The sequence below is a fragment of the Macrobrachium rosenbergii genome, chromosome 21 (assembly GCF_040412425.1).
Source record: "Macrobrachium rosenbergii isolate ZJJX-2024 chromosome 21, ASM4041242v1, whole genome shotgun sequence".
Classification (NCBI taxonomy): Eukaryota; Metazoa; Arthropoda; class Malacostraca; order Decapoda; family Palaemonidae; genus Macrobrachium; species Macrobrachium rosenbergii.
The window spans coordinates 44,271,658-44,284,547 of record NC_089761.1 but is presented as its reverse complement, the minus strand read 5'-3'; the positions used below and the strand labels follow the sequence as shown (position 1 = coordinate 44,284,547).

The 12,890-nt window shown below is 36.7% G+C and overlaps 1 protein-coding gene across 1 annotated transcript; it reads left to right on the top strand.

The window, feature by feature from the left end:
* The first annotated feature begins 4,304 nt into the window (after positions 1-4,304).
* Positions 4,305-7,116, top strand: LOC136850072 (actin-2, muscle-specific-like). Its single transcript, XM_067123623.1, has 2 exons — positions 4,305-4,450; positions 5,837-7,116. The coding sequence occupies exon 2, from the start codon at positions 5,866-5,868 to the stop codon at positions 6,997-6,999; it is 1,134 nt and encodes a 377-aa protein (XP_066979724.1). The 5' UTR covers positions 4,305-4,450; positions 5,837-5,865; the 3' UTR covers positions 7,000-7,116.
* The last annotated feature ends 5,774 nt before the right edge of the window (positions 7,117-12,890 follow it).

The window sequence follows — 12,890 nt, the reverse complement described above, 5'->3', positions numbered from 1 at the left end:
GAAACACAAACTCTTTCGCTGTCTTTTGTCCGTCCATCGTATTCTATCTCTTGATGTCCGTCTAACTTCTTTCTCTCTATTTATGTCCGTCATTGTTTTTTCTAAATGACTGTCTGTATCGTGCTCAGTTTCTATCCTACTAAACCAAGAGCGCTTTTCCTAATAATATAGCAGATATATTAACTTAGAACAGATCTATCTGCTTCTTGTATATGCTGAACGACTAAAAACTATATTTAAGCTAAGCTACATAAATGTCCAACTCTTGTCATTATTCTGAACAGACAGAACCGTGAATGTTATCTACAGAGAATCGAACAGTGTTCTGTGAATTTTGCTTTTAAGGGTCGTTAAATTCATATACAATCATAGGAGAATTTCCTTAGTAAGGAACTCATACAAAAATTCTTTACACTATTATAATTTTACTAATAAAAAACGACTTGTAGACAAGGAAGCAAATAAAAATTTTACCAGAACATGTACAAAGCACAAAGACCAAAAATGAAGATATATACTGAACATAGTTAAAAATAATAAAAGTATAATGAGAAGACGAGATGAAGTCATTTACGGTAACGGAAAGTGGGACTGAATCTTTCCATTATATTAAATTACATTACATTCCGCGAAAGCCCAGCCTAGCCCAAGATGGACCCACGATGTAGCACGGGGAGAGCTATCAATTACCCAGCCCCCGTAACAAGTGCAGCAGCGTCCCCAAAGGACCAATAAAACAGGAGGGTGTTTACGGTGTCTTTTTAACGAACCTTGCAAATAGAAAACACACGCCCACCTCTAACATACACACACAAGAAGAAAGCGGACAAGCCGACACACTCTCTCTCTCTCACACACACACACACACAGTACACGTCCGCACACAAACACAGTGAAACAAGCGTGGGGAAACCGTGGCTAATAATAGTCCAGCGCTGGAAAGGTGCCATATAGACGAACAGGTGGTATCATAATCTTACCACAGAAGAAGAGAGACGGGGCGGTCAGATGGCGGGGCGCGGAACACTCACCTAACACTTTCAGTGTCACATTCGCGACGACGATGTTACTGAGATGCGATGTGGTGTTCAGATCCGTGAACTTGCAATTCTTTGATGTCTTGGGTAAAAGGCACATCAAGCAACAAAGGGAAACAAACTGCCCTATTTGCTTGTCTGAGTAAGGACATATAATTTGTTATAGAAACACATTAAAGCGAATTAGTCTATTGGAAACTAAACCGTACTACATCAAGTACAGTAAATTAGCAAGATGTACATAAATACATATGGGTGTACAGATACATACAAAGGGTAAAAGCTTAGTTGCAACTCACCAGTATCTTATAGAAACTTACTATTTACAACAAGATTTCTCTTTGTTTTCGTCTGTATGGTATAAAACGAATCAATCAATCTTTAAAGTAAAATAAAGCTTGGAGTCTCATATAGCACACAAATTTGAACGGACATTTTATTTAAAATAGAAAATTCCCGATTAAATGAGAAGATGAAAAAAAATATTTATGTGTGCAATTACGCAAAGACATTAACGTTTCGCTATTACACTTTCGAGTAGGAACGGGTTACAATGTGGCCTGAACGACTAAGACGTGAGAGATCCGCTGGTGATTAAAGGGTATCACTTCCAGGTATTTAATGCGAAAACCTATTTAGCAAGGTAGCTCACTTTCCCATTTTCGACGTTAAGGCAGTCAGTGATGAAGATGAACTGCAAGCTCTTAATTCTCGATTTCATGGGAGAAAAGTTAAAACTATAAAACAGTTTCCATGTGACAGTGAAAAATATACTTCGTCAAACCACGTGGCAAAAGTGTCATTTGCTAATTTACAACTGCCGGCAATAAATCTCTGTCGTTTTCTGTGATGACATTCCGTTTTCTATCTTGCAGAACGGCAAATTTCCAGATGAAAAATAAACGGAGAGGTACTTTCCATGACGACATGTCTTCAAATCTAGTTATCATCCACCAAAACTTAATCCACAGGAGGGGTCGCACTAACCTAATATATGGTATATGCCGCTTTCATACAGAACCGTCAATAAGTTCTTGAGATGTCCTACTAATACAAACTTCGTACGCGAACGTTAATGATGACAATTCGCTAAGAAAATATTATTGATATCTTCTAAAGTGCAAGGTATATTATGCCCTAAACGCACGCAAACGCAGACAAACGCACACAAAATAATTATATATATATAAATATATATATATATATATATATATATATATATATATCTTCTTCTTCTTCTTCTTCTTCTTTTAGACAAATTTTTTGTATGGGGTAAGCACGATGCCTTCTTTGAAACTTTTGATTTGGCTTTGGGGTAGACCTGTGGTCTCGATCGGCTGCCCTGCCTGACATCGCTTAGACCCCGGTACGTATGTTTCATGTATCATACAAAATAATTATATATATATAAATATGTATATATATATATATATATATATATATATAATATATACACTGATCACACACACACACACACATATATATATATATATATATATATATATATATATATATATATATATATATATATATATATATATATATATATATATATTACCATAGCAATAAAGAAGGAAAAAGTGTGACGTAAGCTGACTTCAGCGCTTTCTCTAATTTCACAAGGGTAAAATTGTGACTGACACGTATGAAATCGTGCTTTGAAATTTATAAAGAACTACATTAGTCGTATGTCACGCATGTCACACGCGTTTTTGTTGACAATACTCCGGTTTCTAATGTAAACCTTTAGACTTCGTGTTATTTATCGTTCACGTAAATTATTATTATTATTATTATTATTATTATTATTATTATTATTATTATTATTATTATTATTATTCAGTAGACGAAACCTTTTTATATGGAACAAGCCCACATGGGCCATTGATTTAAATTCAAGTTCCCAAAGAATATGGTGTTCATTAGGAAGAAGTAAGAGGAAGTAAATGGAAATACACAAAGAAAAGATACTACTAATTAAAAACGAAAAAATAAACTAATAAATAGATAAACAATAAAAATGTATGAAAATGCAAGGAGAAAAGTATTAGGGTAGCAATGCATTGTATTTTCGCTTGAACTTCTTAAATTCCAATTATATGAAGAATGACATGAATTATATCTGGACACCTGAAAATCGCAATTTAACGCTTGTGTTGACATACTATAATTTTACTTTTCTTTGTTACGCATTTTTTTAGAATCCTTTCGAAATACTAGAATCCTTATACTGACAACACCTGTTATCACATGTATTTATTTACACGGGACATGTACGTACATAACACGTTATCTCGTCGTGCCTTCCACGAAATCCTTTATTGCCCTTTTCATTACGTTTACAGACTCCTAAAACTTTCTTCAGGAATACTGACAATTCTTTAGCAATTTTACCAAGGAATAAGGCTTTATACTTCGGTATGGTGACTATGGGGCAGTGTGAAGACGATTGCTAATTAAATCCATTCATTATATTATTTTGTATAAACACACACACACATATATATACATATATTATTTATATAATATATATATATATATATATATATATATATATATATATATATATATATTATACATAAATATGTGTGTTTATACAAAATGATATAATGAATGGATTTAATTAGCAACCGTCTTTACAGTGCCCCATAGCCACCATACCACCAAAGTGTAAAGAAAAAGTCTTATTCCTTGGTAAAATTGCTAAAGCATTATCAGTATCCCTGAAGAAAGTTTAGGAGTCTGTAAACATGTACTCAAGAGGGCAATAAAGAAATTCGTGTACTGTATTTATGGATGAAAGCTCGTAGATAACGCGTTATATACGTACATGTACCGTGTAAATACTCGTACATACATGTGATAACAGGTATTGTCAGTTTTAGGAATCTAATATTTCAAAAGATTCTAAACAATAAGTGATATATATATATATATATATATATATATATATATATATATATATATATATATATATATATATATATATATATATATATATATATCACTTATTACATTATGCGTCAAAACATCTGACATTCATAAATCCATGTATATACAGTTAAAACCAGACAAAGAAAAATCGACGACCCGACCAAAAGCTCTGGCTCCCCATCGGTTCTATGGCAAGAGCAGAGCCTCTCGCAAGTGGCCCATCGATGTTTTACCGCAATCTTTTATGGTTTCGGCGGTCGTTTCGTTGGGCGTGTTACGGGGGAGGGGCGAGGGCTTTAAAAGAACGCCGTTCGTACGTTCCGTCTATGTTTGGTAGCCGAAGTGTTTAATGCTTTGAAGTCCCATGGTCTGGCGACTACCTGCATTTTTTCCCATGTGGAGGATTTAGATTCCGTTCGTCTGTATATAAAGGGGTGCTGGTGAGGAGCAAGACCTAGTCATCGTTGGACTCGTCGAGGGTAAGTACGAGATAGAGACGTGGGAGGTGATCGCAGCGCGTCTAGTTGAGTGGACTGGGAACTATAATTGCCGGAACACGTCGCGGCTTAATCACGCCCTCGCTATTGGCGGTGGAAAGTTGTCGCGTCGCGTGGCGCTGATTTTATTTTTTGAGTGTGGCGATATCAGTGTGATACGAATAGGCTGTTGCCGGAATATGATGAGATGGCCGATTGTCAAGCCGAGTGATTACTCTATATTATCAGTGCACCGGAAATTAAACTTCATGTTAGAGTTTAAGCATGTAGACAACGTGAAATGATAGTCCATGACTTATTTTTTCTTTTTTACTTTCCAATGTAGCACATCTTCATATTTTATATATTAGATTTTTATGAATCATCGAAACTATAAATCTAAATTCGAATTCGTAATATTGTGGGGAATTTAATCACCATGATGTCTGTTTCCTAAAACATAGAGAAAATAATTGTTACTTTCTCGTAGATTTGTATGGTCGACTACTGACGAGCGTTCTTTCATCATGAAAATTAATTTCCATATACAAAATTTTAAAAAATACGAATACTGATTAAAAAGTCTTAATTTTGATGCTAATTTAGATTAGAACAGCAAACAAACCGTATAGTAGAATGTCTCCCCGAAGGCAATGCGTCTTTATAAATTACCCGTAAGGCGGCGAAGTTTTTATTCTTTTCATAGTTTTATAGACTTCCTGAATAATTTCTTCACCAGCTATTAGAAAACAATGCGGAAGGAAACTTGAATTAAAGTAGTCTTAAAAACGCCAGCTGAATACAGACTATTCTATTGATAAAAGAAAAATCTATATCAGTCATAAAAGTAAACAATTTCAGTGTGAAAGAATACTTCTGCTGGTAAACCCAAATTTTTTTCCGTGCTGGGTCTAAGTTTGTTTGACTGTTGCTGTGGATGTCTACGGGAAAAGACAGTGGTAATATAAGTGACAAAAATACATTATGACGAGCTCTATTATATTAAGAATTTATATAAAAAAAATAAGATGGCGAACCGATTTAACAGCACAACTTAAATGTTAACCTTGATTATAATGTTATTATGTTCTGACGACATTAAAATTAGCTGCCTTCGATGAGGTGGAACAGTACCTATAAAACTTAAGACACTTAACATTACACGGAATGAAGCCATTATCTTTGAAACTATAGCATTCTAGAATAATTAAATCAAAAGATATTTGACGGCTACCTTTTACACTAAACCTGTCTTAAGAACCTATTCCTAGTTACAGTGTGCGTGTGTCTGTGTGTGTGAGAGAGAGAGAGAGAGAGAGAGAGAGAGAGAGAGAGAGAGAGAGAGAAATCAAAGTATAAAGCGTAACTTTTTATGGTTCTATATTCCAGGCTAGCTTGAGACAGCTTAATCGACCACCATGTGTGACGACGAAGAGGCGGCGACCCTCATCTGCGACAATGGCTCCGGCCTTGTCAAGGCTGGCTTTGCCGGTGATGACGCTCCTCGAGCTGTCTTCCCCTCCATCGTTGGCCGCGCCCGTCACCAGGGTGTGATGGTCGGTATGGGTCAGAAGGACGCCTACGTCGGTGATGAAGCCCAGAGCAAGCGTGGTATTCTCACCCTCAAGTACCCCATTGAGCATGGTATCATCACCAACTGGGACGACATGGAGAAGGTCTGGTACCACACCTTCTACAATGAACTCCGTGTTGCCCCTGAGGAATCCCCAACCATGCTCACTGAGGCTCCTCTTAACCCCAAGGCCAACCGTGAAAAGATGACTCAGATCATGTTCGAGTCCTTCAACATGCCCGCCATGTATGTTTGCATCCAGGCTGTCCTCTCTCTTTACGCCTCTGGCCGTACCACCGGTGAGGTTTGCGACTCTGGTGATGGTGTCTCCCACATGGTTCCCGTCTATGAAGGTTTCGCCCTTCCCCATGCCATCCTCCGTCTGGACTTGGCTGGTCGTGACATCACCAACTACTTGATGAAGATCATGACTGAGCGTGGCTACTCCTTCACCACCACCGCTGAACGTGAGATCGTCCGTGACATCAAGGAGAAGCTTTGCTACATTGCCCTGGACTTTGAGGGCGAGATGAACACTGCTGCTGCTTCCTCCTCCATCGACAAGTCCTATGAACTTCCTGACGGTCAGGTCATCACCATCGGTAATGAGCGTTTCCGTGCCCCCGAGTCTCTGTTCCAGCCTTCCTTCCTTGGTATGGAATCTGCTGGTGTTCATGAAGTCGTCCACAACTCCATCATGAGGTGCGACATTGACATCAGGAAGGATCTGTTGGCTAACATTGTCATGTCTGGTGGCACCACCATGTATGCTGGTATTGCTGACAGGATGCAGAAGGAAATCACTGGTCTCTCTCCATCCACCATTAAGGTCAAGATCATCGCTCCCCCTGAGAGGAAGTACTCCGTCTGGATCGGTGGTTCCATCCTTGGTTCTCTGTCCACCTTCCAGAACTTGTGGGTCACCAAGGAGGAGTACGACGAGTCTGGCCCTGGCATTGTTCACCGCAAGTGCTTCTAATTCTTTTCAAAAGATCATTATAATATCATATAGATACCTTCAATCCACCGGCATAACAGGGTTTGAGTATCTGAATGGTTGTATGAAAATGAATTTTAATAAACGAGTATTTTCTTATATTTGGTTTACTAGCCTGATTACAAAATCCTAGAAAGGCTATTGGTAATATAAAAATAATAATGGAGCGCAAATGGTAGTCATTATATCGATTTACATGAATTTTAGCGTCTTCATACGATAAAAAGAAACAGAAAACACAAGACACGAAATATTTAAGTAAGATGTTTATCAGGGGAATTAGCATATCCCATATAAATACTATTGGATATTAGGAAAGTAGTGACCAATAAGCTGCAGAACTCAATCCATGTAGGTCACAGCACAACAGATTCGAAGGATACTTGAAGCATTTTTGGCGCAGAAGTTTGTGTAAATTACAAAAACAAGGTTTTAGCTCTCCAAATTTATTAATTTAAAAATAAAAAGAGATTCGCTTATTACTAATCTAATACGATTTTCAAAGAAAACAGACGTCAACAGCAGATGCAGTGGTGAAATTATGAACGACATTATGTACTTTGGCCTGTTATAAACTGTCGACTCTCTCACTGTATCTAAACCAAAAGGCACAGGTCAGCTAAACTTACTTTAAAATGGTTGTAACTATTTGGAAGCCACCTTAATCCCAATGCAAGACTCATCTACGAGAAACAAATTCAACCTGTATTGCACAAAAACTTATCAGATAAGAACAACACCCGCTTGTATTAAGGTGTAATTCTACTATATCTGCAGCAAATGCCTGTCTAATACAAACACAAATAATCTGGTCAAGGCCAGGTGATATCATTAAGCAGTGTACACACTTGCCCTTTTGGCTCTGCTGTCAGTGAATGACATTAATTGTCGTTGTCAAAGATAAAGTGTGTTTACTCGTGTAGTTGTTGGCAAGGTCCCTACAAATGCAGTTGGATAAACACAGAGGTTCAAAGTTCTCCAATAAGTGACTGGATACAGCACGTTATATCAACACTTAATTGGGAACTTTTCAAATGAAATATTTAGGCAAATAAAGAGGTAAAAGTAGAACAAAGCACGAAAATAAAATTAATTTATACGCAAGGATTAAATAACGTAACCTGAAAACTAGAAAAAATTCATAATAAATGGGAATACGGGATTATCTTCAATAACTACATTACCACCACACATACACCCAGCAGGATACTTTCAAGTAAATTTCGTATGTAAATAAATTACTACCATTTTTATTTGAACTAATATGCATTTCACTTAACACTAAGACAAAAAATTTTTTGAACTGAGGAATTTATACAAAGCATTTCCAAAAATGAAGACATAGCATAGCAAATTGTTATCAAAACCAACGAAATTTCATGCCAATGTTTACAAGTAAATTCATATTCACCATGATATAAAGACCGAGATGGGAATGGATTCTCTCGATTTTGTTCAGTTAAAATGATGCATATCAAAACTGGTGATAGAGACGACTGCCTGACAGACTGCAAATCATCTAGCGCAGTGGTTCTTAATCTGGGGGACGTGCTCTCCTAGGGGAGCGTCAGCAATTTCCAGGGAGGGGGTGGGTGCGCGAGCCTTAGAGAAAAATTAAAAATTCTGTAATTATATTCGTTATTCTCTTAACAAGTATCTCACTAATTCATTCCCAAAAGAATAAAATCACCTTTCTCTTTTTTTTCATTTTCCTTTAAATCTGGGAGGGAATTTTACTCATAGATGGAAGGGGGCGTGGAAGGAAGGACCAACTCTTGGAAGGGGCGTGTTAAAAAAATATTAAGAACCACTGACTAGCGTAACCCTGCTCTAATCACTGAGACAGAAGAGTAGAGGTGAAGGAATTCCAAATATCTGAATATTACCCACCGTAATCATAATCTTACGTTTTTACAAATACATGCGAGCGTGTGTATCTTCATATGTAAAATTAGTGAGCAAATTTTCTGTAAAATAAAATGTTTACATTTTTCTATCATACTCATCTCTTCGGTATTCTTTCTTTTCATATACGGGAATTCAGTTCTATGAGAGCTCGTCAGACAAGTTAATGTTCTTCCTCTGCCTATCCTAAAGAAATGTATACATAGTTCGGATAATTATAATAACTGTCACGCTTTTGTTAGGGAAAGCTGGTAATACTGGGTTTTTATGCTTATGTCCATTAAAGTGTACCAGGAACATTCAATTGCAGGAATGTGATCGTGGCGCTACGCCACGCAGGGACTGTGCAACCAAATGAATGGAATGCACTATTTCTGTGTTGTCAGCAGACAAAAATTTCTAAGCATTCATACACCTATACCTATTAACGTAATGTATAGTTAATACACTGGTTCACCTTCAGGGCGGCGATGGTCGATGAGGGGTTCGTGAGTCTGTGCGTATATACACACGTACACAGAAACACACACACAGACAGAGTCTTCCTCAGGGAATGTTAACCCAAAAGAGGACATCTGAGCCACGAGGGGTGCCTGAAGCTGCCTGGGAAAGGCAGCACCAGTGAAGGCCTCGTGGGCATGTGGGGTCTTGGGGTCTTCTAGGCTTTGGAGATGGCCTCCAATCCAGGTGAGGCTGCATGTTCCCCAAGGGTAGGCAGCTCCTGGTAAATAGCCTCCCAGCCTGGAGAGTGCCTAAGCTCCGCGGTATGCAGCCCATCGCGCGGAAAGGCAACTCTGGGAAGAGCCAAGATCTACTTTAGATCTTGGGAAGAGCCTCACGGTAATGCGGGGACGCCTGAGCTCCCACAAGGAAGGAAAACCCAGTGGAGGGCTTCTGGCTGAGTTAGGATCATACTTTCGGATATGACACGAATGAAGAACTGGACTACAGGGATTTAAATTACTCTGGAAGGCTCCGGACTCCAGAATAGGCACCTAAAGTACAAGGAATGGGTTCCGGCGTTCCGATACAGAATTCTGAATTCCAGAGGTTTGACTCTGCTCCAACTGGAACTTAGTTGTCACGTAGCAATCCACCACCGAAATGTGAAGAGTACTGAAGGTTTCGGATCCATTTAAGGACTTTCACATGGTGATAGATAGATTCCCTTAATATAAATTACCAAACATATTCAACAAAAAAGTTCAGAAGAAACCAATGAGTCCTCTGAACTTTTAACTGGAAGCTTAGAATTGCCGGCCTGTTTGTGTTAACAGCCAGAGTTTTTTAAGTTTACATTTATTTTATCATCCTCATCGCCTCCAATGCCGTGTGACGCAAAGGGCCTCTGGGAAATTCCGTCTCACGTCTTTTATTTTATGTAAAAAATATATATATACTGTGTATATATATATATACATATATATATATATATATATATATATATATATATATATATATATATATATATATATATATATATATATATATATATATATATATATATATATATATATATATATATATATATATATATATATATATATATATATATATATACACACATATACATACATATATATATATATATATATATATATATATATATATATATATATATATATATATATATATCACCCTCCCTCAACATTAAGCAATTTCCATTAACAGGGGTGGCTCCCGAAAAAAAGATAATACAATGATCGTTGCCACATTTATGTGTTAAGCTGTATTGTTGCTGAGCACCTCTGTGCAAAACACTGCCACAACATGACGCTTCATACACCTACACTAATACCTTTTGAATCTTTTACCCTCATGCTTCCATTGCCTATATTTATTATCTAATGGTTCCCATTTACTCTTATAACCTTAGTCTTGCTCACGTTTACTCACAGCATTCCTCTTCTTGCAAAAACTGTCAAACTCTTATACTAGTCATTATACACCTTCCCCTTGCAACGATACTGCTAAAATGCCTGACTTTCATTTCTCAGTTATTAGTCATGGACGAAGTTGATACCAGCCATGCTCTTTTTAACCCTGGTTATGGCCACAACAGACGTCTAACTCCTATGCAAATTCCATCCTTCTTGGGTCAAAAGAGACAATGGGTTTTAAAGGAAAGTACCTGTCCGTCCGTCGTCGCCAAAGTCTAAATTAGGGTCTATATGTACCGGAAATTCTTTGAGAAAAATTATTACCAAGAATTTTGCATATTTACATAAGCAGATGATATTTTTCGCATATAGCTGTTCAAAAAAATCTTTAGCAATTTCATACTACTTTCCGGATGTTATTGTCCATAGCTGTAATAAAAATATCATATATTTAATTACCAAAAACCCATTACAATTGGTATGTTATTTCATTGAAGCTAACATGAATGCTATTCGTGATATTAGCATAAAACTTTGATATTCAAGGACTATCATATATGTAGGACGGAAAATGGGTCGGAAAAACATCTCAACTGACAATTTAGAATTTAAATTAAACTGTATCTTCAAGTTATCATATGATAAGATGTTTTAAGACATTCCTAGGATTCTGAAACATTTCAACTTGAGTGTTGCTTTCAGTATTTGAACGTTTAAGGTACGGTGATAAAAAATTCTCAATATACAGTGATTGTTTGAGCAGCGTATGTGAAATTTCTTTTAAGAAATTGAGGACAAACAGGAAAATCAGAAACATTGCGAAGTATCACTATTCTGTATGAACTGGTTAAATATCAAATGCTTTACTTGTTAATGGGAATATCAATAAATCTTATATCTTTAAGTCAAACAGTTGCAGCATTTTTAGTCAGGTCTTGGAACTTGTAAACTTTACGCTTTTACAATTCCAAAAATTATTAATAAATATACCAACAGACATTAGTATTTGCTTATATATATACGAATTTCGCATGAATTTGTTTTTTTTTTAATGCTTAGCGCCAGGTATGTGCTTGTAATTCATGACTGGATTGTGCTTGTCTATCCTGGGTTATGTCTTTTTAATTACCCTGTGCAGAAAACTCCTAAGATTTACAAGGAAGTTTTATCAGAAGTTCTTCGAAAAGCCTTACACACTCTGTGCCACTCTTCTCTCTTTCTTGCATTAGCTCTTGAGTTCTCTGGAACGCATAGAAAAGATATACATCCAAGCAATTGACAATATTTCCTTTTAACAGCAATTTTTTTGATATGGTTCTTAGAGACGCTAGAAATTAAACTAAAAAATCCTTAATGATATCTACTAAGAAGAAAACCCCTGGTAAATCATTACAAATCCTAAGATCTCGAAGATCCTTCATCTGAAATTTTGTATTCACGACGATTCTTGGTCGACATCGATGTCTGTGAAAACGTCAAAAAACTTTCGGAGCATGCAAGATTACTACATATCAACATCCTTTAGGAAAGAAACAATAACAAAACAAAACACAGAAGATGGTAGGATCAAAGAGGATCCTTATATAATCGGGATTTGTTGGATAAGTCCAGGAGAACTCCGTATTTGCGACATTCTTTAAATAATCCACATTGCCGACCTTTAAACGCTTAGGCCTAATTTCACAAATATTTTTGAGATATCTGCACTTCTTTTCACTGTTTGTTTCGTATAAATTACACTGGAAAGAAGATATATCCGGGACTGTTTATTAATTTATGAGTAAAAATTGCAAGTTTTTGCTGAACGTAAAACATAACACTAGATCTCTTCATCGCGCCAGTGCTTATGGATACATCTCCCTGAACATGATAATGATAAACAGTGTGTCAATTGTGTATTCTTATTTTATCAGCAATAATTTCAAATTTTTAACCTGCATTTCCATTCTCTTCTACTGTTGACGCTTGACCTCTTTCTTTTTCGCAGAAGTATCAAGTCAGATGTTTAACTAAATTTATCCAAATTCTGCACCAACTTCATCGCCAGCGAAGTAACCATGCCAGCGCAAAGCCGAAACAGATGTGTAC

Coding starts and splice junctions, on each gene's coding strand:
- LOC136850072 (XM_067123623.1), top strand. CDS start 5,866: ATGTGTGACGACGAAGAGGCGGCGACCCTCATCTGCGACAATGGCTCC.